Raw genomic sequence first — 25,426 nt, forward strand, 5'->3', positions numbered from 1 at the left:
TGAACCCATGCTTATCTGGCTTAGAGTGCAGACCTCTGTTAGGACTGGGTCTGTAAGTTGCTCAATTGCTGGGTTTGGCAAATGTACGGGCAGGTGTGAGGGGCTCACACCTTGAGAAGGAAGAAACCCCTCCCAGCCACTGCCCCGCAGTGAACACAGCCACCCCACCTGGCCTCGGCTCCTTACACAGTCGCCAGGCATGCGCCCTGAAGCCACCCTCCCCTCCCTTCGAACCTTCCTTCTCCAGGCCCCGCCCATCACCGCCCAAGGCCAATCGCGGGCCGAGGGCGGGGCCACCGCGGGAGTGGGCGGTAGTTAAGGGGAGTCAGGAGCCTGGAGTCGTGCGCCGGAGTCAGAACTGCGTCTACCGACCCAGGCGCCGGCTGCTGAAGGAGAGCGAGCGAGCGATGCTGCCGTCGCCGCTCCCTGATTGGCTGCGCGTGGATCCCTCTTCGTTCTGATTGGCAGCGGGTGAGCTAGGTATGTAAATGAAGTGAAGGGGGCCGAGGCGAGAAGGGAAACCCGCGAGGGGGTCGTTTGGCAGGTTCGATCCCCGGGTCCGGCCGGTGCGCGCCGGGGCTGCCCGGGATCGAGATGCGCGGGCCCCCGAGTGTCGCCCGGCCGGGCTGGGTGAATCACGCCGCAGCCCGGGAAGGGGGCGGAGGCGCCGGCTCTCTGGCTCCGGCTGCGTGACTCACCCGCCCCCGCCGCCGCCGCCGCTTCGGGAGGAGCCGCCTCCACTGCCTGCCGGAAGCGAGCACAGGCCGAGAGAGCAGAACAGCCCTCGGGGTTCCCGGCCCGCACGGCCCTGCGCTGCGGGCAGGAACGACAGCCAGGACGTGGGGCCGTATCGAGGATCCCGGGGTCCGAGGGGCCGGAATCCCCGGGGAAAGCCGTTCTGGCGCCGCTAGGGGGCGCCGGGACGGGGGGGCGGAGTCCGGGGGGGGGGGCGCCTGAATTCCTGCGGTTCTGGACTCCCGGGTCTTCGGGGAAGGAGGCGAGGACCGTTTTGAGAAGTGTGAGGAGTCGCTTTTAAGGTCCTGTTGGGCAAGGGGATTGGAGCCTTCAAGCTTCCAGGCTCAAGAAAGTAAGTTGGGCCTGGCGTCCAGAACGCCAGGGGCCCCTATCTCGGGGAGAGTGTGGGTCCTCAAAGTTCTCTTGGTGACCCCCCGGTGCCGGTCAGGATTTCCCAGCGAGCCATGTCTACTCTGCCTCCCAAAGAAATCCGGAAGCAACCAACTTCTTTCCATGTCCACTGCCCTCCACCTTCCACTTCAGGCCCCCACCATCACCCGCCCCAGAGCGCGGTGGCCTCTGAATGGAGCTCAGGACCGCGCTCTTCCCCGTTTCCCTTCCTTTCACCCTCATCTAACTCGAAGCAGCCGAGGGGGGATCTTCTGGAAATCTAATCAGTTCACAACACCACCCTGTTCCCTGCTCAAAATCCTTCAATGACACTCACAGTAAAATCCAAACTCCTTGCCTCTGCTTGCTCTCCAAACCCGGTCCCCTTCCGTGTCACTCTGCGCTGACCACACTGGTGTTTTATTTTGTTTTGTTTTGTTTTGTTTTTTTTCAGTTCATGCTCATCCAGCCTCCAGGTCTTTCTTTGCCCTTGTTGTTCTCTCTTCCCGGAATGCTTTCCCCTGGTCCTTCTGTGGGTGGCTCCTCCTGCTTGAGGAAGGGTCAGCTAAAATGTCACCTCGGAGGAGCCTTCCGTGACCACTCCCCAGAACCTTTGAATATCTTCCTAGCACACCTCTACATTTCCTGTATTTATTTATTTATTTGTCTGATGGGTAGTAGACAGTAAGTGTCGGATGGAACTATGTAAAACAGCTGCTTTCATGAGTTAAAAAGAAGATTGAATTTTGGGCATTTCACATGGTTCACTGAAGAAATACATAATAATAGCTATTAAGAGTATTTGTTAATAAGAATCGTTACAATGTACTAGGCACTGTTGTAAGTGCTTTTTTGTACGTTACCACATTTACTCTATATAACAGCTCCATGAGGTAGATACTATGATCACTCATATCTTCAGGTTTCCCTAAGAAAGCACAGGTTCAAGAAATTAAATGGCCTGCTCAAGATCACACCAGACATAAGTTATCAGAGACAGGGTTTTTAACTTAACATTGACTTTCCATAACTGAATGACTCCTCCCTCCCTGCAGATGATGCTGAGCAAAGGTCTGAAGCGCAAGCGGGAGGAGGAGCGGGAGAAGGAAGCCCTGGCAGTGGACTCCTGGTGGCTGGATCCCAGCCTCCCAGCAGTGGCACAGGCCCCCCCGGCCGTGGCCTCCAGTTCCCTCTTGGACCTTTCTGTGCTCAAGCTCCACCACAGCCTGCGGCAGAGTGAGCCGGACCTGCGGCACCTGGTACTGGTAGTGAACACGCTGCGGCGCATCCAGGCATCCATGGCACCTGAACCTACCCTGCCACCTGTGCCCAGCCCGCCTGCGGCCCCTTGTGTGGCTGACAATCTGCTGGCCAGCTCAGACGCTGCCCTCTCAGCCTCCATGGCCAGCCTTCTGGAGGACCTCAGCCATATCGAGGGCCTGAGCCAGGCCCCCCAGCCCTTGGTGGACGAGGGGCCACCGGGCCGCCCCACTGGAGGATCCCCACCCAACCTGGGTGCCTTGGACCTGCTGGGCCCAGCCACTGGCTGTCTGCTGGACGATGAGCTTGAGGGTCTGTTTGAGGACATCGACACCTCTATGTATGACAGTGAACTTTGGGCACCAGCCTCCGAGGGCCTCAAACCTGGCCCTGAGGATGGGCCTGGCAAGGAGGAGGCTCTGGAACTGGATGAGGCTGAGCTGGACTACCTCCTGGACGTGTTGGTGGGCACACAGGCACTGGAGCGGCCACCGGGTCCAGGGCGCTGATCCCCACAACTGGGATGGTGGTCTGGTGTCCAAACTGAGCCTGGTGGCTGGACCAACTCTCCTTGGAAAGACACAGCTGGCTTCCTTAGAGCAGAGAGAGGGCCTTTGGAGAGACAGAATCCAGTCCTGAGCAACTTCACCTCTGTCCTCTTGTCTAGGACTAATGAGGGGAGTCTGGGATTGGCCCTTGGGATGGGATCACAGGGCCTGGTGGCTGGAATGTGATTTGGACCGGGCCCTGTACTGGACTGAATCCCCAGGGGTTATAGCCTGGGATACTCTTTCCCTGATGTGGGAAGAGACCGCACCATTTTATGGAAATTAAAAACCAGTCCTGGGAAATTTCAAGTCTGTGTGCTTTGTCTCTGGGCTAAGGCAAGGGTATCATGATGTTCTCCAACATTTAGTGAGCATGGACTGTGTGTACCTGGCACAGTGCTTAGCACTGGACGTGTGTTAACTCTTCCCATCAGCTGAACAAGGTGGGCATTATTACTATCCTCACTTTACAGCCCAGAAGCTCTGAGAGGTCATCACGTGTGGAGGTGGGTTTCAAATCGTGAGCTTTACTGCTTTATTGGTTTGATAAGCAGATCAATTAGCTCTGGTAACTGGCCCTCTAGAAAACTCCCCAGAACATACCCAGCCAGGTTTCCCTGATGCACCTGTGTGTGTACATAATGGTGGTGGTGGCCATGGAGGAACCTGGGCCCCTTGAAGTCGTGTCCTTCCTTGCTTGGAGTGTACCTGTGTGTCTTGGAGCTGGCGAGGGGTGGGGGGTGGGGGGTGGAGGTGGGCAAAAGGGAGCTTTCAGAATGAGCCAGAAATAAAAGCCCAAAGGTGGAAGCTGGATGGAGCCTCTCCAAAGAACACGGAGAGCAGGCTCTCCAGGAAAATGGGGAAAGATAACGAGACTCCAGCAAGTTAAAAAAAAAAAAAAAATCCACTCGGGATCTCACATCTGTCTTTGAGCAGGGGATAGGGCACCTTGGAGGGTGACTCTGAAATAAAGCCACCGGGCTTAGTGGCTTGACCGCCAGGCCGGCCGTCCTGCTTTTCCTTCTAGAAGAAACCCAGGCCCGGGCCGAGGCCACCTGCCAGACTGCTTGTGCGATAGGGCTGGCCCGAGCGCCGGGTGTCTGCGCCGCCCCCGCCGTCCAGCCGCATTCCTGGCCCGGCTGGGAGGGGCCGCACACTCAGAGGCCTGGCACGGGACCCAGGCGGCGTCCTTCCTGGCGCTGGGGGCAGGGCAGCGCCCGGTGCGGGCGGGGGAGGGGCGCGGCGGGGGCGGGGGCGGGGGCCGGGGAGGGGCAGAGGGCCGGACGGCGGCCCGGGGCCCAGCTGGGCCTCGATCGCGGGGTCGCCGGCCCCAGGACACCAAAATCGCTGGGCCCCGAGGCCTCCCCTCCGGCCGGAAGCTCCGGGGAGGCTGAGGCTGGGGTGGAACCGGGGGGAGGCGGGCGGCTGCGGTGGCCCTCGGGCCGGGAAGGGGCGGGCAGAGCCGAGCTTCCTGGAGCAGGAGAGGAAGTCGTGCCCATTTCTGGAAGTGGATGAGGCGGCCCCGGGGGAGCGGGGGTGGCCCGAGCGGAGCCGGTGCGGAGGCCGAGGGTCCTCGGGTGCCGGACTCCAGCACCTGGTGACTCCCAGCTCTGGGCAGTGGGACTCAGACTCGGTTTTGACCCAGACCCAGACCTCGGGAGTTTGGGTGCTGAGCTCAGCAATGCCCCCTGGTGCTCAGTCTGGGGGTCTGAGATGCCGCTGCCTCACATTTCCTTGAAATCTGCCCTGGGGTGGGGGTGGGGGGGTCAGGGAGTCCCCGTGTGGGGCCAGCACTGCCCTCTGTTTACAGCACTCTGGGAGCCTGTTTCTGATGTCTCTGGGTGCCAAATCGGGGAAATAATCTGTGATACATACTGGTGCAGACAGCCTACCCATCTGTCGACGATGCTCCCATCTGCCCCTGTGCCTGCTCGCTCGGCGATGCCCCCTCTCCCCAGAGCCTCCGCAGACAGTTGCACAGGTTGTGCACTGCACGCAGACTCCCTATCTAAGGGGCTACCGTGCGTATTTCAGGCACCATTCATTGACATATTTGCTACAACAGTTTCCCAGCAGATGGAGGTCAAGTGCCTTGGGGAAGGGGCATGCCTTTTGCATAAAAGCACCATATGGGCTAGATCAGCGCTATTCCCTTCCCTGTGGTGCCTTCAGGTTTATGAGCAGCTCATGCCTGAGGACCTACCCCAGGCTCCCCATGTCTGACCCCCAGATGATTGTGCAGGCTCCCTGGTTCTAGCGCGCCCCTCCGCCCTCGGCTCAACCCCAAGAGGCCACACTACCTCAGCCAGCAGATTCCAGGGCCCACACCATTCCTAGCGGAGCTGCCAGCCCTGGCGCGGCTGTGGCTTTTCACAGGGCCTCTGTGTGTTCCCTTCTGGAAACTCCCCAGCCTAGCTCCCCTCCAGGGGCATCCACAGGGACCCCCCCCCCCAGCGCCATGACACACACATTTCCCTCCTTGGACACCTGGGAGGGCTATCCTTGTCCTCCTCCTTCCCTTCCTCCCTCCCTCCTTCATTCCTTCTCTCATTCAGCAAAGATTTATGAGTAACTGCTGTGTGCCTGGCCCTCTGTAAAAGGCAAACCCGATAGTTCTCTCCTCTGCTTCTGGGCCTCAGGATTTATCTCGGTCCTCCGAGGTCTGAGCTCTGTCCCTTCCGAGGCTCACCTTCTACCCCTGCCCCGTTCGAACATTTAATGAACATTTTACTGAGCACCTACAGTGCTGTCCCGTGTAGAATCTAATGATGCTTAGTCGTTATTATCGACACAATAAGCCACTGAGCAGAGGCTGTGCTTGAAAGCCAGGCCGCCTGCATTTGAGCCTCGGCTTTGCCATTCTGTGGCTGTGTGACCCAGGGCAGGGTACTTCACTTCTCTGGGCCTCAGGGAGCTCATCTGTAAACTGGAACAGTAACAGTGCCCACCTCGCAGGGCTGTTGTCCCAGGGAAGGGGAGTGTTCTAGGCGGAAGGAACAGCACAGGTGAGGGCTAGGACTGTGAGGGACCCTACAATGTTTTCAGGGATCTGGAAGCTCCGGGTTTGGCTAGAAAGAGGCAGCAGAAGTGAGGTGAGTGATGGGGCTTGAGGGGTCTGCGGGCACCAGCACACAAGGGGCCCTGGGAGGGAGACTTTACTGCTAGGGTGCTAGTCACCAGGTGAAGGAATCCCCTGGACTGCCTCGTGGATGTGGTGGTGCAGAGGTGACCCTAAAGGCTGGGAGCCCTGAGGGAGAAGCTGGGAAGGGGCATCACACCCATGGCAGGGTGGTGGGGAAGAAAGGGAGAGGCGCTTAGCAAGCGCGGGGACAGGCTCTGGGGTGGATGAGCCTTGATGGGGCAGGGGCCTAGGGCGAGGCCCAGGCTCTGACTGGGGAACTCGGGGGGGACAGTGGGATTGCCCTGGTCCCACTGGTGGTCCCATGGTGGCTGGGAGGACAAGCAGCTCTGGGGCTGACGCTGAGGCCAGATAGGGACACAGTGGGTGTGAGGGGTTCAGGGGGGCACACCCAGGAGAAGGCATCCCGATTGCTGGGCCCGTGGCTGGAGCTTAGTGGGGAGGTGAGAGGCAGGAGCCGGCAGAGAGGATGGGAGTGAGGGACATACTGGCTGCACTGCTGGGGACCCGGCTGCCACTTGGCTCAGGGTGGGTTGGAGAGGGTGGTCCCTGAGGACAAGCTTCCACCTCCTTCCCCAGCCCCACAGGATGTCCTGTGTTTACTGAGGTGACCTTGGCCGGAACGGGACACTGGTGCCACCCCCTGAACTCAACTTCCCATGGCCACACCCTCTCAAGTGAGAGAAAGCAAAAGACACAGAGAGAGACAGAGAAAGAGAGAGACAGAGAGACGTGTGGGGAGAGACAGACAAGGAATGAGGACAGAGACAAAGAGAGGAACAGAGAGGTAGAGAGACACAGGGGGAGACACACCCTTCGTGACAAAACACAGCCAGCTAGGAAAAGAAGCTTCCTTCACCGGCTGAAGGGCAACCACAAAACACTTCGAGCTGACAAGGCCAAAGGCCGAATGCTTGCTCCCAGTCTCAGGGTATCTGCGCTCCAGACGCAGACAGAGACAGAATAGCACGCACAAAGCCTGCAAGGCCCTTAGGACAAGTCTCGGGCCCTCCTCTGGCTGACCACGGGCCTCCCCTCTGCTTCCCCACACTTTCACATTCACTGAGTTCTCAAGGGGCCCCTTTGAGAAACGCCCTCTACCTGAAACCCACTCTCACTGATCCACTACCGGCTGAGCAGCCGTGCACGAACGCCTATGTATCTTTCAGGTGCCAGCTCAAATGTCACTTCCTCCAGGAAGCCCTCCCTGCCCTTTGTGATAGTACCAGAGAGCCAGGCCCCTCTCACAGACCTAGATCTGTCCCTCGTACTGCTTAGCTCAGTGTGAATTGTACACTCATGTCACCGATCACTTCTTGAATGTCTGCCCCCATACCCCAGCCCCCAACTGTGAGTCTCATGAGGCCCGAATCATGGTGACTGCTGTGTCCTCAGCACTACCCAGCTCAGGGATGGATACAGAAGTGTCTGTGAATACTGCTGAATAAATGTATAAATGAGGAGCAGATATAAGGAAAAGGGATGTTTGGGCCATGGGGACACAGCCACGAACAAGGACACAGTTCTCGGGATGCCTGGGTGGCTCAGTGGTTGAGCAGCTGCCTTCAGCTCCGGTCGTGGTCCTGGGATCTGGGATCGAGTCCCACATCGGGCTCCCTGCATGGAGCCTGCTTCTCCCTCTGCCTGTGTCTCTGCCTCTGTGTGTGTGTGTGTGTGTGTGTCTCATGAATAAATAAATTATATATATATATATATATATATATATATATATATATATATTTTTTTTTAAAGACATGGTTCTCAACTTCTAAAAATTCCACATGTGCTGGGCGCTGTCTGAATTCAGGTCCCCTGCACAGGCTGGTCCCTCTGCCCATAAAACTGGTCTCCCTCTTCTCTTGCCTAGTTCCTGTGGGTCTTCTAGTCTCAGTTCACATGTCTCCCCCTCCAGGAAGACTTCTCTGACCTCCCTTGCTAAGGCTGGAGCAGGCACCTTTCCTGGGCTCCCCCATCAAGGCCCTGACCTTTCTGCCTGTGACTCTCTCATCACAATCCTGGCCGTTCTGGATCTATCTCCCTGTTGGACTATGAACTCTGTGAAAGCAGGCCCAGGCTATCTAAGTCACACTGTGTCCTCGGTACCGTCCAGCACAGGGTTGGACACAAGACCAGGTGCTCACGGACTGCTGACCTTGGTTAAAGCCTGCTCCCTTTCTCCCTTCTGGTACTTTGCCTGCATTTGTCCCTGTCCCTGGAAGCCTTTTCTGCACTTTTACCTGGCTCCCTCCTTCTCAACCAACCAGTCTAACTTCGATGTCATGTCTTCCAGAAATCCTTCCCTGAGCCTACCCTCCAAGGTAAATTTAGGTCTGGCAGTGTTGCCAATGCCCAGCAAAGGGGTTGCCACCAAGGGCTCATGAGTGTTTATTGAATGAATAAATGAACAGATGAATGGTTGAATGAATCAATGAGAGAGAGAGAGAGAGAGAATGCACTAGGGTGAGGGTCTCAGGCCCATCAGCAGCCCTCATCATGCTGTTCCTTCTACCCTTCCCAGGAGAAGGGTTCTGGCGGGGTCCTGGCCACACCCCAACCCTTGGTGGCTGCCAGGCCTGGAAGGTATTTCCCAGAGCTCAGCACATTCCTGCCTTCCATGGCGGCTGAGAGTGGGCAGGGGGCATTTTGGAGAGAAGGGGGGAGGTCCCTAGCATTCTGGGATCCTGCCAACCTGCGCCTGGTCCCTGATGTCCTCGGGAGTAGCTCCCAGCTCTCGGTGTAGGGTGGGGTACAGGTCCATAGAGGGGCCAGGGGGCTGGTGTGAGGGGCGAGATTGACAACTGAGGCGAAGGCCCGGTGGCCGTGCCTGGCTGGACAATGGGACAGAAGCTGCTGACGCACGCTGTGGGGGTAATCCCCAGTTTCATCCCAGCCCTGGCCCCAGGCCTGGGCTCAGAGAGCTGGGAGCATCGGAGCCAGCGGCCGGGTGGGTGCGAGGGGCATGTGGGGGTACTTGTGTAACCTGTGCCGCCCCCCGGGGTCTGGTGAGTCAGGGCAAGCTGGGGTTGGTGGGGCTGGAGGGCAAGGGATCAGGGTGAGGCCTGGTGGCCTTGGGTTGGGAGTTGGGCAGGTCTGGGTTCAAATCCTGTTGTGACCACTGACTTGCCGTGGGCGACCTCGGGCGTCACCCTCTCTGAGCCTCCTTGTCTGTTATATGCAGAGGATGGAAGAGAGTTGCAGGGTCTTTGGGGCCCAGCAGAAATGGGGTTAGACCCCAGCCCCACCAGTTCCTGGCTGTGTAGCTAAATACTGGGCATAATATACTCACCTTGCACCCTTGATCCCAGGAGCAGGGCTTTGGATGCCCAGCACAAAGCAGCACTTTAGGTGTCCCCCCCAACATGGAAACTCCATTAGAGAAGTGGGGCTTCTCTGTGCCCAGTCTCACTCAGGCCAAAAGCCGCCCATCCCCCACAAGTCTAGCCATCCCCGATTTGTGTGAATAATAATGCAAAACTCTTATAAGTGACACCCACTTTTTGCCAGGCAGTGCTGAAAGCTTTTAGCCTCTTTTAACTCATCTAATCTTTACAACAACCCCACACGGTGGGCATTTTTATTATCCTTGTTTTAGAGATGAAGAAAATGAGGCCCAGAAAGACACTGTCACACGGCCAGAAGGTGACAAGGCTGGGATTTGAACCCAAATTGACTAAAAGAGGGAGCGGAGGAGTTTATTTTAGGGGCCCCAGGAACCAGCAGGGGCCCTGCCTGGGTCTGGAAGCCAGGAAATAATGCTAGTCGGGCACTCGGCCTCCAAGTGGCGGTAGCAACGCGCGTGTCCCTGGAAGGAGGCTCCCGGTGGAGGTCCCAGCCCAGGCCCAGGCTGCAGCTGTCCCTTCTTGTGGTCTTCAGCTCCCCACCCCCTTGCCGGTGGATGTAGCTGGGAGAAGGGGGGTGTTTGTTTCCCCACCACCCACTCCCTGGTGATGTCACACCTCGGCAGCCAATGGCTGGGGTCTCCCCCTCCTCCCCCTCCCCATTCCTTTTCCCCCCCTGCCTGGGGCTGGGGCTGAGCAGACGACCGGGAGCTCTCGAGGTGTCTGGAGGCCTAGTGGTAAGAGATCAACGGGTCTTACGGGGATCCTTCGCCAGGCTGAGAAGCCAGAGGGAATCAGACTCAGGGTCCTGGGAGGTGCTGGGAGGTGCTGGGAAGATACCTGGGGCTCAGGAGGCAGTTGTGGTATAGGAGTCAAAGGCATAGACCCTGGGTTCAAATCCCAATATTTCCCTCTCTCAGGCTATGTGGTCTTGGGCAAGATACTGCACCCTTCGTACCTCTGCTTTCCCATCTGTGAAATGGGCTGATGGAGGCCACCTCACGGGGCTGATGGAGAGTAGATGAGTTGCTGCTTACAAAGAGCTAGGGAAGGATTCCTAAGGTGGGGCAGGCTTTTGGGGCTTGGAGTAGGGTGCTGGGGTGGGGAGCACTGATCTTGATAGGAGGCCAGTGCCTGAGCTGGATTTGTCCCTCACCCAGAGTTCCTCTTGGGCAAGAGAGAAAGTGGGGCCACCACTGAGCAAAAGCTGGACACAAGCCACTTTGAGATGCACAGTCAAGCCTCCAATTGCTGTCAGAGACGGGCGTACGTTACTTGAACGCTTACTATATACTGGGACTATTTTAGGCACCTGCTGTTATTTTGTGACTCCTTGAAGCCACTCTTAACTGGCACCATTTCACAGAGGAAACTGAGTCCCTGAGGGGTGAAACACCTCACCCAGGTATTCAAACCTGAGAAGTGCTAGAGCAGGGACTGACCACGGCCGAGGCTGCTGGGAGACCACCGCCAGAACGCCTCACCTTCCACTCACAGATGGTCTAGGGGCCCAGACGAATCAACCCCTCACTCCCACTGCTGAGGGCACCAGATCACTGGCGGTTGGGAAAGCTGAGGCTCTGAATGGGGAGACCTTCTAAATAGGGTTGGCACCAGCCAAGGGGAAGAGGGTGCAATGGGACAAAACTGGGGGGGTTCCTCAGCCAGCCCAGCTCAGCTGACCGGCCCAGGGCCCAAAGGACAGGCCCTCACCTCAGCAGGCTCCGAAGGGCATCTGGGCATCTCAAATGGGAATCTCAGTGGTGCCTTCCTCAGAGAGGGATTGTGAGGACATAATGAGCCAAGGTAGGCAAGAATCTTTGTGCATAGCAAATGCTCAAGAAATGGGGACTCTGAGAATTCTGGAAGCTGAGGAGCATACCAGGGCAGTGCCATAGGAACCACCCAAGAATGGTTGTTGGCATCTGGAGGGTCCTGCCTGGCTTTAATTCACCAGGGGAACCCCTTTAGATCTTCCCCTAACACAGTCAGGGATCCCCAGCAACTCCCCCATTCCCCCCTCCGTCTAGTGGGATGGGCAGAGCTGGGAACAGAGAGTGCCCAGGGTTGGGAGGGGGGCTTCCTTCCGAAGCCACCCCCACCCCACCCCAGGAGCTGAGTTTGTGGCTCAGGAAGGGCACAGTTGGGCTAAATATAACCTGGGCTGGGCGGCTGCCCTGGGCAAGGATGAGGGAGGAGGGTACTCTCTCTTGCTCCCGCCCTGGCTAAGCTTCCTGTGCCAGCCTCTGGGTGTGACCTTTACCGCCCTGGCCTGAGACAGGGAGCTTGCTGTCCAGGAGAGCCTCCTGTCCATCTCCACTGCCTCCCACAAGTACCAGGCTCTCCCACCTCCAGCTCAGGATGCTATGTGGCATCAGGGACTCAGTTTTTCAGACCTGAGTTCAAGACCCAACTCTGTCACTGTGATATCTTAACCCTCATGTACTCATCCATAAGATGGGGTACTGAGGCCACGTCCACAAGGTGTCTGCCCAGCCCAGGTTTGGCACCAATGAGGTGCCTCTGAAAATGCCTGTTCTGGGCACCCTCAGTCCCCACCTCCCTTCCCAGCCCAGCCCCTGCTCCCGTTGTCTTGCTCCTTGGGCCTCCTCCAGTGCTCGGAGCCACCAATGCAAGTTCACATACAGGGTTGGGGTCAAGGGCAGGGTATTGTCTGTGTGACCCCAGACAGGTCTCTTCCCCTCTCTGAGCCTCAGTTTCCAACCCTAGAACAGCCACCACATTGAGGGTGATTCAGAGACCTACGGGGGCGAGCATTCTGGAGGAAATGCTACAGATGGGGGAGCCCACCTGACCCGGAGCAGCTGAGGGCTCAGAGGGGAGGCCGGGGAAGGCCGTGGAGACCAGGACTCCTAGGAGGGCCAGAGAAGAGCCCTCTGATACTGTGCAGTCCTTACCAGTGGAATGGGTACAGCTGGACCATTGAGGGGTCCCTGTGTCCTCTGTCCTGGCCAGTGGTGGGTTATGAAGGGCCATTGTGCGGCTGGGGGTGGGTGGGCAGGGGCGGAATGTGACCGGCTGCAGCAGACAGGCCATTGTTTGAGGGAATGTGCCGCGTGAGGCCTGACCTTTCCGTGTAGAGTGGGGGTTGGCGGGTTGGCATGCCAGGTGGGGGCTGGGAGGACGAGGCCAGAGTTGGCCTGGGTGGGGGGTGGTGGAGAGACAGTATCCATTCCCCTTTCAGGCCTGATGGGGAGGCTGCATGGGAATCCCAGTTCTGCCTCCTCACTGTGCTGTGTGACCTTACACGAGGTTCTTGGCCTCTCTGAGGGGCGAGGGTTTCCTGCAGGGAGGAGCCAGAGCATAGGACTGACAAAGAATAACCACTCAATACCCACTAGTTATCATCCCCCGTGTAAGAGGCCGGAACTCTCAGATAAGTTCAAATCCTGGCTTAGCCGTTTGTGACGATCCGTGGCTTCCCTTCTTGCAGCCTCACGGCTCTTCTCTAGAATGGTCTCCATAATCGTGTTGGCCTCACAAGAGTGTTCGGAGGCTTAAGTGCAGTGGATGACCCCTGTGGAACCTTGACACAAGATCAGGACCACAGGAAGTTCTCAGTAATAGTAACAGTGCTTCTGAAGCCCCTCTGAGTGCCTGGCATTTTATATTTACTAACTTATTTGATGAGGTAGGTGCTCTCCTTCTCCCCATTTTACAGGTGAGGAAGCTGAGGCCCAGAGACGTGAGGTGATTCTCCCCCCCGCCCCCCAGGGAGCATATGAGAGTGGTTATGATTTTTTTTAAGCTTTTATCTCTTTATTCATGAGAGACAGAGAGACACAGGCAGAGGGAGAAGCAGGCTCCCCGTGGGGGGGACCCTGATGCGGGGCTCGATCCCGGGACCCCAGGATCATAACCTGAGCCAAATGCAGATGTGCAACCATGGAGCCATCCAGGTGCCCCTAGTTATGTTTGTTTTATAATGCATTTGGCTCTCTTGGTAGACCCAGGTGGTTGGCTCAGGGGCTCTGCTGTCGGGCAGTTCTGGGGGTCCACTCTGGCTTGACTGTTGTCCAGTAAAGGTCTTTTAGGGCTCAATTCCCCAGCTGCACTCTGCACTAGGGGGATAGAATATTGACAGAGTACAGGAAGGTCAGGCACTCAGGAAGCAATGGGTGGGGTTAGCTGATGGTAATGCCCATGGTTTTTCTTCTTAGACCCCTGGACCCAGGAGGCCCAAGGAGCTGGAGGTGACCTTGAGGTGAGCATTGGCTGGTGCCACATGCCCCTCCCTGCCCCTCTGTGGCCAGCTTGGAGCCTCACACCCTGGTCTCTTCCTGGCAGGCAGCAAGACCCCAGAGGAAGGGTGCAAACCCTGCGGACGACTGTGCGGTACCCCAGTCTGGGCTCCTGTTAGGAGGGGGTGCCTGTGCCCAGGCAGCGGTGAGAGGACAGGGGTGGGGGGAGCCCCTTCTCCCCTTCTGATTCCCATCTTGACCTCTCTCTCTCCCTCTGTGCCCGCCTTCACCGCTCATCCTCTCCTGGCCTCAAGCCTCCATCCCTGTCCCTCGCAGGCTCAGAGGCAGCTGCTCCATGCAGAACTGAAGCTGGTCCTGCAGCAGAAGGGGGAGAGGAAGCAGGAGCCTGGGGCCCAGGTGACTCCCAGAGGTGCCATGGAGGCCAGGAGCCGGAGTGCTGAGGTGAGTACCCACATGTCCTGCAAGGGAAATGTGGGGACCCTGGCTAGGGGGTGCAGACTGAGCAAGAAAGACACTTCCTGGTTTCTCTGTGCCTCAGTCTCCCCATCTGTGAAACAGAAATAGCAACAGTGGCTGCCTATTTGATAGGTCACCATGAGGAAAAAAATTTTAACATATGGAAAAGTGCCTGGTACAGACTAAGAATGAAAGCAGCTAATTCAGTGGGGCATAATGGAGTTATATTAATAATGAGCTAAAGAAATTAGAAAACCTTTTTTTGGAAGAAGCAGTATGTATAGGGGGTTATACGCACGAGCTTTGAGCCCATAAGCTTAAATCCCAACCCTACCACTTCAAATAGGGGACCTGACCTCTCAAACTGTTTTCCCATTGGTGATGGGACAACGGTCCAGACAGTGGTCACTGTTATGGAAATAGCGGACTGTCATTGACTGCTTCCTACCCCATGCTAGGCACAGAGTGGGTCCACTTTTCTGCGAGCCAAGCTGAGGCTGAGGGTTGGCAGGTGGGAGGATGGGGGGGTTGGGTAAAGTGCAAGGAGGTTGCTGCCTGCAGGACAGCCTATGGGCTCTGAGGTCACAGACCCAGGGCTTAGGCCCGGCTGCTTAACTCTGCTGTGTGGCATGAGGCAGATGGTGGCTCCGCAGCTCTTTACTTTTGTGTCTGTCCAAGCTGGAGGGAGCATGAAATGAGATGCTGTACATAGAATGCTTAGCGCAGGGCCTCAGGGGGGTGGTGGTGGTCATGGTGTTCCCTGCTGCGCCTACCACAACTGTTTGCAACATGCTCCTCCCAGCCTCTGGTCCCAGGGCCACTGCCGGCCTAGACCTGCTTTCCCCTCTCCAAGCCCTGGGCTCAACTCCAGTCTATGCCATCCCTGATGCCCTGCCCATTACAGCATCCTCTGGGATCCCTGTTCTTTCAGAGCTCAGAGACTCCATCCAGTACAATCATGTTACCCGACTTTACAGTAGGTAAATGGGCCCAGAGAGGGCAAAGTTTTCCCCCAGAGACACACAGCAGATGGAGCTCCCAGGCGGCTGTAGAACTAAGATCTCTCACTGCCTTTTCTAAGCCCGGAGGGCGCCGCTGGGCCAGGGCCAGGTCAGCACCATTTACAGTGAATACCAGGAATGCCACGTCTGCCGGTCCACCACTCATTACCCACGCACCCCCCTTCACTGGATTCCCTCTCCCAAAGGCGTTATGCAGGTCTTGGGGTCACAGAGTCCACAATAGGGCACAGTCTCACACACGTTCAAGCCTCCCAAGAGCGCAGTCTCACCCTCACCCCTCCATCCTGTACCGCTTAAAGGTCTAGCCTTGGAATCCCATCCTCACCCCACCCCTTGTTCTGCTGTTATTAAAGCTCTTCCCCAGACCTCAATCTCACCCGTAGACTATGGGTCCCCGCCTTACCTCTACGTATTACCCTCTAGCCACACCCCTCTCAGATCTTTGGCCCCTCCTCTGTGGCCTGAGCTCGATCCACGAGAGCCGTCGAATCCCGCGCCAAACCCGTAGCCCCGCCCCCGGACGGCCCCGCCCCCAGAGAGGGCCCCGCCCCCGAGGACACCGCCCCCGAGGACACCGCCCCCCGAGGGCACAGCCCCCGCCCCGTCAGGCCCGCCTCTCACAACTCGGGTTCCCTCCGGCCTCCCTGCCCCGCCCCTCGTCTACGACCCCGCCCCTCGCCCCGCCCCTTCGACAGCGGCCCCGGGCCTCCCGCCCGCCCAAGAGCGGACGGAACCGTTGAGCCCAGCAGCGGGTCCGAGAGAGCGGGCGGCCCTCGCGCTTCCTTCAAGGGAAGATGCCGGGGTGGGTGGGCCCACGGGGCCGGCCCGGGCCGCGCTCAGGAACGTGCACCTGGAGGACCCGTTTAAGAGCCGTCTTTAAGCGCGATGCCGGGCTGTGGGCGAGGTCGGGCCCCAGCGCCCCATGGCGACCCCTCGCTGCCCTCCGCAGGAGCTGAGGCGGGCGGAGTTGGTGGAGATCATCGTGGAGACCGAGGCGCAGACCGGGGTCAGCGGCATCAACGTCGCAGGCGGCGGCAAGGAGGGAATCTTTGTCCGCGAGCTTCGGGAGGACTCGCCCGCGGCCAGGAGCCTCAGCCTGCAGGAAGGTGGGCGGGGCGGGAGCCTGGGGCCCGGCATTTCTCAGGGGGCGGGATCGGCGGGGCGCGGGGTCCCGGGCGTGGCCGGCCTCCGGAAGGCGGGGGGAATGGTTGGGGGCGGAGCTTTTCATGTGGGGCTTGCAGTGGCTCAGAGCCGGCTGCGTCGATTTGACTCTCAGATCTGCAGTTGACTAGCTTGTGGTCTTCTTCTGTGCCTTGGTTTTTTTTTCATCTTGCAAAGGGGAATAACTCTAGTACTCACCTCGTAGGGTTGTTACGTGAGTTAAATGAGTCAGTATTTGAAAACACTTAGCGCATAGCTAAGTGGCACACGGTAAGCACCAGTTATTATTTTTGTTGCTGGGGCGGGAGAAAAGAGGTGGAGTTAACACAACTTGGAGGAGGTGTGGAGGGGAGCCTTAGTAAGTCAGGGATATTTTAGGCGACAGGCATGAGGCCGATGTGATTTATTCATGCAACAACTATGTACTAAGTGCCTTCTATTTCCAGATGTTATTCTAGGTGCTTGGGCTACTGCAGTGAACAAAACAGACCACACTCTGCACTTACGGAGCTTAACTTCTAGTAGGGAGAGACATATTTCAGGAAAATATGTAAAATACATAGTAAGTTAGAAGGCAATGTGTGCTATGGGTGCCAGCAGGACAGTTGTATTTTTAAATAGGGTGAGCCAGGAATGAAGGGAAAGCCTGGTGGAGGACAGGGACTGAGCTATGTGGCCATCTGGAAGAGCATTCCCTGCAGAGAGAACAGCCAGTGCAAATGTCCCAAAGTTGGGGTGTGCCTCCCTTGATGGAGGAAGAGCAAGGAAGCCAGTGTAGATGCAGTAGAGCTAGAGAAAAAAGGAGAGCAAGAGATGAGGCCAGAGAGGTCAGGACAGGACAGTTTTCAGAGGGTGTTATAGGCCATAGTGAGGATTTTGACTTTTAATCTGGGAGGGTTGTGAGTGGAGGACGACTGTGAATTGTCTGTGTTCACCAGCATGCTGTATTAGCAGTAGAAAGAAGGGGGCAGGGTGGGGAGCAGGGAGACCAACAAAGAGGCTACTTTGGGGGGGCCTGGCTGGCTCAGTCAGTAGAGCATGAGGCTCTTGATCTCAGGGTTGTTTGTTTGAGCCCCACGTTGGGTGTAGAGACCATCTTATCTTTTTAAAAGATTTTATTTATTTGAGAGAGAGAGAAAGAGCCAGTGGGAGGGACAGAGGAAGAAGAAGAAGCAGGCTCCCCACTGAGCAGGAAGCCTAACTTGGAACTCGATCCCAGGACCCGGGATCATAACCTGAGTCAAAGGCAGTTGCTGAACCGACTGAGCCACTCAGGTGCCCTGAGATTACTTTAAACACACACACACACACACAAAGAGGCTACTCTGATTATCCAGGCAGGAGATGGTAATACTTAGGACCAAAACACTGTTAATGGACATGAAGAGAAAGGTTTAAATTCTGTATACATTTTGAAGGAGGCAGCTTCGGGACTGGATATGGGGTGTGATGAAAAGAGAAGGGTCAGGATGTGTTCAGGGATTCTTGACCTGAGGATGGAGTTGGTAATTCCACAAATGGACCACACTGGGGCTGGAGCTTGTTTGGAGTGAGACCAAGAGTGGTCTCTAAGGTGAAGAGGTGGAGGGGTAAATGGATATATGAGTCTAGGATGGTGGGGAGAGAGCTGGGCTGACACTTGGAAGTTGTCAGCCCTTTATGGTCTTTAAACTCCTAATCTGGGGGTACTTGGGTGACTCAGTGGTTGAGCATCTGCCTTCGGCTCCCACAGGGAGCCTGCTTCTCCCTCTGCCTGTTCTCTGTCTCTCTGTATCTCTCGTGAATAAATAAATAAAATCTAAAAACAAAACCTCCTAATCTGGATGAGCTTCCTCTGGGGGTTAGTGTAGTATGTAGATGGAGATGAGAAGAGGTCCAGGGCCTGAGCCCTGGGACAGTGTGTTGTTAAGAGATCCAGGAGATAAGGAGGAACCATCCCAGGAGGCTGAGAAGAAACCTCCAGGGAGGTCCTTAGAGAGTGTGTGGCACCCTGGAGGCCAAGTCAGACAAGTGGATAAAGGAGAGGGAGTGACGTTAGGTTGAAGGCTGTGAGGTCCACTCAGATGAAGTCTGAGACTTGAACATTGGACTTAGCTACACAGAGGTATGGAACCTTGACAGGAGCAGTTCAAGGTTCTGGGAGGGGGTGTCAGAAGTGTAATTGGAGAAGTGGAAGTAATGCAGCTAGGCAACTCAGTGCATTTACCCTTAAGTGAACAGATCAATGGAGCAGGAGCTCCAGGCGTGAGGTCAAGACAACCTTTCCTATGGGACAAATAATGGTGTGTTGTATGCTGCTGGGAATAGCATAGAAGAGAGGGACAAATTGGTGATGTGGGGAGCGAGGGGAGCACTGCTGGAGGATGTCCCCGGGAAGGCGGTGGAAAGGCTGGCTGAGGTAGAAGTGGGGAGAGTTCATCCTCAGGAACAGGTGGAGAGGGGATCCCTGGGTGGCTCAGCGGTTTAGCACCTGCCTCCAGCCCAGCGCCTGATCCTGGAAATCCAGGATCGAGTCCCATGTCGGGCTCCCTGCATGGAGCCTGCTTCTTCCTCTGCCTGTGTCTCTGCCTCTCTCTGTGTGTCTCTCATGAATAAATAAAATCTTTAAAAAAAAAAAAAAAGGAACAGGTGGAGAGTGGAGTAAATAGCCAGAGGAGCAGGGGCGTGAGTAAGGATGTGGGAGTTTCCGGAAGTTCTTTTCTGATTCTGTCCTCTCAGTACGGGGAAACAAAGTCAGTGTCTTAAAACTTGAGAGCGGGGAAGGGAAGTGGAAAGGCAGTGGGCGTGGCTTGAATGGGCGTGGTCCTGTTCGGCGGGGGCGGGGCTAAGGCCACGGGGTGGGGCTTCATTCTAGAGTGTCTGGACTCTCAAGTCGGTGCAGGGGGCGGGGACAGGGGATAGGCGAGGCCAAGGTTTTGGGCTGGGCCTCGCAGAGCTCCTCCAGGGAAGTGGGTGGCACCAGACCTGGATGGAGCCAGGAGATGCCCACGCCCTGCCCACCCCCACCTCGCCTGCAGGGGACCAGCTGCTGAGCGCCCGGGTGTTCTTCGAGAACTTCAAATACGAGGACGCACTACGCCTGCTGCAATGTGCCGAGCCTTACAAGGTCTCCTTCTGCCTGAAGCGCACTGTGCCCACCGGGGACCTGGCGCTGCGGCCTGGGACCGTGGCCGGCTACGAGATCAAGGGCCCACGGGCCAAGGTGGCCAAGCTGGTACGCGTGCTTAGCCCGGCCTCGGCTCTGGACGGCCCCAGTGATGCAGTTTCTGCGCCATGAGCCCCACTCCTCCACACCGTGGGCCAGCCTCTGTCTTGTCACTAACCCAACGCTAATCCCACTCTCTGCCTTCTGTTCCGGCCCCTAAATTTCTCCCTGGGGAAGGGGATCCACCCATGTCAGACCTGTCCTTTACCCACTTGGCAGAGGCATTAGCTCTAGGCTTGCCTGTGGTCATGAACCAGGCAACTCCAAACCAGGGAGGCCAGGTTCAAACCTGGGTCCTGCTCACTTACTGCTGAGCGACCCTGGACAAATTTCTTTCCCTTTCTGGACCTCAGTTTCCCCATCTCTAGAATGAAGGTACTGGAGGAAAATCCTGGATGAGGACCTAGAAGTCTTGGATCCCAGTTCCTACACCCCTGTTGACTCATTGTCAGATTTTAAATGAACGACTTTGCCTTACGGGGGCAGTAATGGTGAAATGACGGGAAGGAAGGGAGGCTGGTATTTGGGGGACAAGATGCTTCATCCAACACATCCCCAGCCTGGTGCAATACCAGATAGGGTTCCCCCGTCTACCCCGAGCCTCCCACTGTCCCACCGCCTCCCGCATCTCTCCTCTCTCCCCAGAACATCCAGAGTCTGTCCCCTGTGAAGAAGAAGAAGATGGTGATGCCCGGGGCCCTGGGGGCCCCTGCAGACCTGGCCCCTGTTGACGTCGAATTCTCCTTTCCCAAGTTCTCCCGTCTGCGTCGGGGCCTCAAAGCAGAGGCTGCCAAGGGTCCTGTCCCAGCTGCCCCAACCCGCCGGCGCCTCCAGCTGCCTCGGCTGCGCGTCCGGGAAGTGGCGGAAGAGGCCCAGGTGGCCCGGCTGGCCGCTGCTGCTCCTCCCCCAAGGAAAGCCAAGGTGGAGGCTGAGGTGGCAGCAGGAGCCCGCTTCACAGCCCCCCAGGTGGAGCTGGTTGGGCCCCGGCTGCCAGGTGCCGAGGTGGGTGTCCCCCAGGTCTCAGCCCCCAAGGGGCTGGGAGAGGTGACCCTCCACCTGCCAACCCTTGGACTAGGTGCCCCAGCTGCACCTGCTGTGGAGCCCACAGCCGTAGGGATCCAGGTCCCCCAAGTGGAGCTGCCCACCTTGCCCTCGCTACCCACCCTGCCCACGCTCCCCTGCCTGGAAACCCGGGAAGGGGCTGTGGCAGTGACGGTGCCCACCCTGGATGTGGCAGCGCCTACGGTAGGAGTGGACCTGGCCTTGCCGGGTGTGGAGGTGGAGGCCCGAGGAGAGGCACCTGAGGTGGCCCTAAAGATGCCCCGCCTCAGTTTCCCTCGCTTTGGGGCTCGAGCAAAGGAAGTTGCTGAGGCCAAGGTGGCCAAGGACAGCCCCGAGGCCAGGGCAAAGGGGCCTAGACTTCGAATGCCCACCTTCGGGCTTTCTCTGCTGGAGCCCCGACCTGCTGCCGCCGAAGCTGCTGTTGAGAGCAAGCTGAAGCTGCCCACCATCAAGATGCCCTCCTTTGGCATTGGGGTCTCGGCCCCTGAGGTCAAGATGCCCAAGGGGCCTGAGGTGAAGCTCCCTAAGGCTCCTGAGGTGAAGCTCCCGAAGGTGCCGGAGGCAGCCCTCCCAGATGTGCAACTCCCAGAGGTGGAGCTCCCCAAAGTGTCTGAGATGAAGCTCCCAAAGGTGCCAGAGATGGCCGTGCCCGAGGTGCGGCTCCCAGAAGTACAGCTCCCCAAAGTTCCAGAGATGAAGCTCCCCGAGATGAAGCTCCCAAAGGTACCCGAGATGGCCGTGCCCGAGGTGCGGCTCCCAGAAGTACAGCTCCCCAAAGTTCCAGAGATGAAGCTCCCCGAGATGAAGCTCCCGAAGGTGCCCGAGATGGCCGTGCCCGAGGTGCGGCTCCCAGAAGTACAGCTCCCCAAAGTTCCAGAGATGAAGCTCCCCGAGGTGAAGCTCCCGAAGGTGCCCGAGATGGCTGTGCCTGACGTGCGGCTCCCAGAAGTACAGTTCCCCAAGGTTCCAGAGATGAAGCTCCCCGAGATGAAGCTCCCGAAGGTGCCTGAGATGAAGCTCCCGAAAGTGCCCGAGATGGCCGTGCCCGAGGTGCATCTCCCAGAAGTACAGCTCCCCAAAGTCCCCGAGATGAAGCTCCCCGAGGTGAAGCTCCCGAAGATGCCCGAGATGGCTGTGCCCGAGGTGCGGCTCCCGGAGGTACAGTTGCCAAAGGTCTCAGAGATGAAAGTCCCCGAGATGAAACTCCCCGAGATAAAGCTCCCCAAGGTGCCTGAGATGGCCGTGCCTGATGTCCACCTCCCGGAGGTGCAGCTGCCAAAGGTGTCGGAGATGAGGCTGCCGGAAATGCAGGTGCCAAAGGCCCCAGAGGTGCATCTGCCAAAGGTCCCAGAGGTGAAGCTGCCCAAGGCCCCGGAGGTGCAGCTCAAAGGGGAACAGGCAGAGAGGGTGGAATTTGGCATCAAGCTGCCCAAGATGACCATGCCCAAGCTAGGGAGGGCGGAGTCCCCATCACGAGGCAAGCCGGGTGAGGCAGGGGCTGAGGTCTCTGGGAAGCTGCTCACGCTTCCCTGTCTGCAGCCGGAAGTGGGCCCCGAGGCTCGAGCGGGTGTCCCCTCTCTCACACTGCCCTCCGTGGAGCTAGACCTGCCAAGGGTCCTCAGTCCGGAGGCGCAGGTCCCAGCGGCCGCCGTGGGCAAGGTGGAGCGGCCAGAGGGCCCTGGGGGAGCCGCGGGGGTCGGGGAGGCGGCCTTTCGGATGCCCTCGGTTGAAATCGCCCCTCCGCAGCTGCCCTCGGGGGAGGTGGAGGTGGAGGGGCGGCTAGAGGAGATGGAGATGAAAGTCAAGCCCTCCTCCAAGTTCTCCCTGCCCAAGTTTGGACTCTCGGGGCCCAAAGTGGCCAAGGCCGAGGCCGAGGCGCCCGGGCGGGCCACCAAGCCGAAGGTGTCCAAGTTCACCATCTCACTCCCCAAGGCCCGAGAGGGGACTGAAGCCGAGGCCAAAGGGGCAGGAGAGGCAGCAGGCCTGCTGCCCGCCCTCGATCTGTCCATCCCGCAGCTCGGCCTGGATGCCCATCTGCCCACAAGCAAGGTGGAGGTGGCAGGGGCTGACGTCAAGGTCAAGGGGCCCAGGTTTGCCCTGCCCAAGTTTGGGGTCAGAGGCCGGGACGCTGAGGCGGGAGAACTAGCGCCAGGGGTGGGCGAGTTGGAGGCCAAGGGCTGGGGTTGGGATGGGAAGGTGAAGATGCCTAAGCTGAAGATGCCCTCCTTCGGGCTGGCTCGGGGGAAGGAAGCGGAAGTCCAGGGTGGGCGTGTCAGCCCGGGAGAAAAGCCAGAGCCCACGGCAGGGCCGCTTAAGATCCCCGAGGTGGAGCTGGTCACCCTGGGGGCCCAGGAGGAAGGCAGGGCCGAGGGGGCAGTGGCTGTCGGTGGAGTTCGGCTGTCAGGCCCGCAAGTGTCCACGACCAGACAGGCAGGCGCCGAGGGCCAGGAGGGGGCGCTGAGGATGCCCCTGGGCATCTCCTTGCCCCAGGTGGAGCTGGCCAGCTTCGGGGAGGCCGGCCCAGGCGCCACCCCGGGGCAGCAGGTCAAGGGCGCGGCTCCTTCAGCAGAGGGCACAGCAGGCTACAGGGTCCAGGTGCCCCAGGTGACCTTGTCTCTGCCTGGAGCCCAGGTGGCAGGTGGGGAGCTGTTGGTAGGTGAGGGCGTCTTCAAGATGCCCGCCGTGACAGTGCCTCAGCTTGAGTTGGACGTGGGGCTGGGCCGAGAGGCGCAGGTGGGTGAGGCAGCCACAGGTGACGGTGGCTTGAGGCTGAAGATGCCCACACTGGGGGCCAGAGCTGAGGCCGGAGAAGAGGGGCCCGGAGAGCAATCCCCGGGGGCCGAGCGCACCTTCCACCTCTCCCTGCCGGATGTGGAGCTCTCACCGCCCGCCGTGGGCAGCCACGCTGAGTACCAGGTGGCAGAGGGCGACGGGGAGGCGGGACACAAGCTCAAGGTGAGGCTGCCCCGGTTTGGCCTGGCTCGGGCCAAGGAGGGCATTGAGGAGGGTGAGAAGACCAAGAGCCCCAAACTCAGGCTGCCCCGAGTGGGCTTCAGCCAGAGCGAGGCGGTCACTGGGGAAGGCTCCCCCAGCCCCGAGGAGGACGAGGAGGAGGGTGGCGGGGAGGGGGCCTCTGGGCGCCGAGGCAGAGTCCGAGTCCGCTTGCCCCGCGTGGGCCTGGCTACCCCGTCCAAGGCCTCTCGGGGACAGGAGGGCGAGGCAGCCCCCAAGTCCCCCAGCGGGGAGAAGTCACCCAAGTTCCGTTTCCCCCGGGTGTCCCTAAGCCCCAAGGCCCGGAGTGGGAGTGGGGACCACGAAGAGGGTGGATTCCGGGTCCGGCTGCCTAGTGTGGGGTTTTCGGAGACAGGGGCTCCGGGCCCTGCCAGGATGGAGGGGGCTCAGGCTGCAGTGGTCTGAAGCCGCAGGGCAGAGGGAGAGTCCCCTCCCCTCCTCCTGTTCCCACCTCCTCCTTGTTTTGTGTGTGAGATAACTAGCACTAACCCTCAGAGGGCCGGGAGGTGGGTGACTGTCGGGACAGGGCGGGGGGGCCTCGTGCCCGGCTCATTGGCAGGAGTACCTGTATCTTGCCAAGCCATGTGAATAAAGTAATCCCGAGATAGCCTTGTGTTCTGTATCCTTTGTGTGCAGAGGAGGGGGGGACAGGGCAGCGGGGAGGTGACAGGGTACAGGGAAAGAGGTCCCCAAGGAGGGGACTACTGGAGCCTGGCCTCAGGAGAGCCTGTGTTGAGGGAGACATCAGGCCACCCCAGGCTAAGGAGAGGGAAGATCTGCAGTGGGCTGGGCGGGAAGGGTCCTGCCCTAGCCATTTGGAGTTCCCAAGGGCCTCTGAGCTAGACCCGTCTGCTGAGGACTCTGCTTGTTCTGGGGAACCACTCACCAGGATCTCTCTGGGGGGTGGGGTGGGCCTAAGAGAGCAGAACAACTGCTACCCATCTGCCCTCTGCTGGCCACCGTCACATGGACGACGAGAGCTCCTCCACGTCTGGCGATCCCTTTCCTGTCTGGCTGGTTTAACTGCCCTGTCTGCCCCGGCCCCACCCAGGAAGGCCCCTCCTGGTTCCCTCTCCCGGCTCCTGGGTTCAGAGCCTCCATCACAGTTACCTGGCTGCCCCTTAGGACTAGGTCCCAGGGCCCTCAGCTCCCATCAGGGCGGGGCCTTGGCTCCCAAGATCTAAGCCCCCATGGAGGCCTCCAGACTCCACCCCCCTCAGTCTCTCTGTGTCCCCCAGGAAGACACTTGGTCCAGTCCCAAATGTCCCCCCTGCCCCAGCCTCCCTGGGGTCACTTCTGGTCACAGGCTTTCTCTTCATTCCCACCAAACACGGCAGGAATTATATATACCTGTGGTGCACACCCTTTGCCCAGGCCTCCAGCATTTGGGGGTTCCCTCCCAGCGCAGCTGACCTGCCAGGATCCATAGTGACATCTCTGGGGCCACGCTGAGCGCTCCCTCTGGCTCTCTTGTCCTGACTTCTCAGGGTTCCTACCTCCTTCCTGAGCACTCTCTTCTTTCTCTTCCCCACTCCTTCTCTTTCTCCTCATGCCTCTTGGACTCTCAGGACTCCTCCCAGGCCCTCATCCATCCCTACACCCTCCCCAGGCCATGTCACCCTCCCTATGGCCAACATAGGAATCTAGTAGCCCATGCATGCCTCCCCTGGACATGGCAGTGGTTCAGAGCTTGGCTCTCAAGCTGGACTGCTTGGGGTCAAAGCTTGTCTCTGGCACCCAGTTGGGTGACCTTACGCATTTTTTCGACTTCTTTGCATCTTTATTTTCTCTTCCATAAAATGGAGTTATTAAGACATATGTAAGGATCAGATAAGGCCTCTACAGCACTCAAGACATGTCTGTCTAGGCAATCCC

At 58.5% G+C, this 25,426-nt stretch overlaps 2 protein-coding genes across 6 annotated transcripts; both read left to right on the plus strand.

Annotated features, from left to right (window-relative positions):
* The first annotated feature begins 335 nt into the window (after positions 1-335).
* Positions 336-3,236, plus strand: SERTAD1 (SERTA domain containing 1). Of its 2 annotated transcripts, none has more exons than XM_072777579.1 (2): positions 336-480; positions 2,181-3,236. In XM_072777579.1, exon 2 carries the CDS (start codon positions 2,181-2,183, stop codon positions 2,892-2,894), a length of 714 nt encoding a protein of 237 aa, XP_072633680.1. In that variant the 5' UTR covers positions 336-480; the 3' UTR covers positions 2,895-3,236. The 2 variants fall into 2 exon arrangements, with proteins under 2 accessions (XP_072633680.1, XP_072633685.1); XM_072777584.1 differs by lacking the exon at positions 336-480 and adding an exon at positions 771-1,087.
* A 5,028-nt stretch (positions 3,237-8,264) lies between these two features.
* Positions 8,265-24,158, plus strand: PRX (periaxin). Of its 4 annotated transcripts, none has more exons than XM_072777599.1 (7): positions 8,265-8,390; positions 13,592-13,635; positions 13,719-13,817; positions 13,949-14,074; positions 16,061-16,217; positions 19,290-19,486; positions 20,123-24,158. In XM_072777599.1, the coding sequence occupies exons 4-7, from the start codon at positions 14,048-14,050 to the stop codon at positions 23,954-23,956; spliced, it is 4,215 nt and encodes a 1,404-aa protein (XP_072633700.1). In that variant the 5' UTR covers positions 8,265-8,390; positions 13,592-13,635; positions 13,719-13,817; positions 13,949-14,047; the 3' UTR covers positions 23,957-24,158. The 4 variants fall into 4 exon arrangements, with proteins under 4 accessions (XP_072633700.1, XP_072633715.1, XP_072633707.1 ...); XM_072777614.1 differs by lacking the exon at positions 8,265-8,390 and adding an exon at positions 10,068-10,147; XM_072777606.1 differs by lacking the exon at positions 8,265-8,390 and adding an exon at positions 10,080-10,147 and having other exon boundaries at positions 13,723-13,817.
* Positions 24,159-25,426: the final 1,268 nt, after the last annotated feature.

The sequence above is a fragment of the Canis lupus genome, chromosome 1 (genome assembly GCF_048164855.1).
Source record: "Canis lupus baileyi chromosome 1, mCanLup2.hap1, whole genome shotgun sequence".
Lineage (NCBI taxonomy): Eukaryota > Metazoa > Chordata > Mammalia > Carnivora > Canidae > Canis > Canis lupus.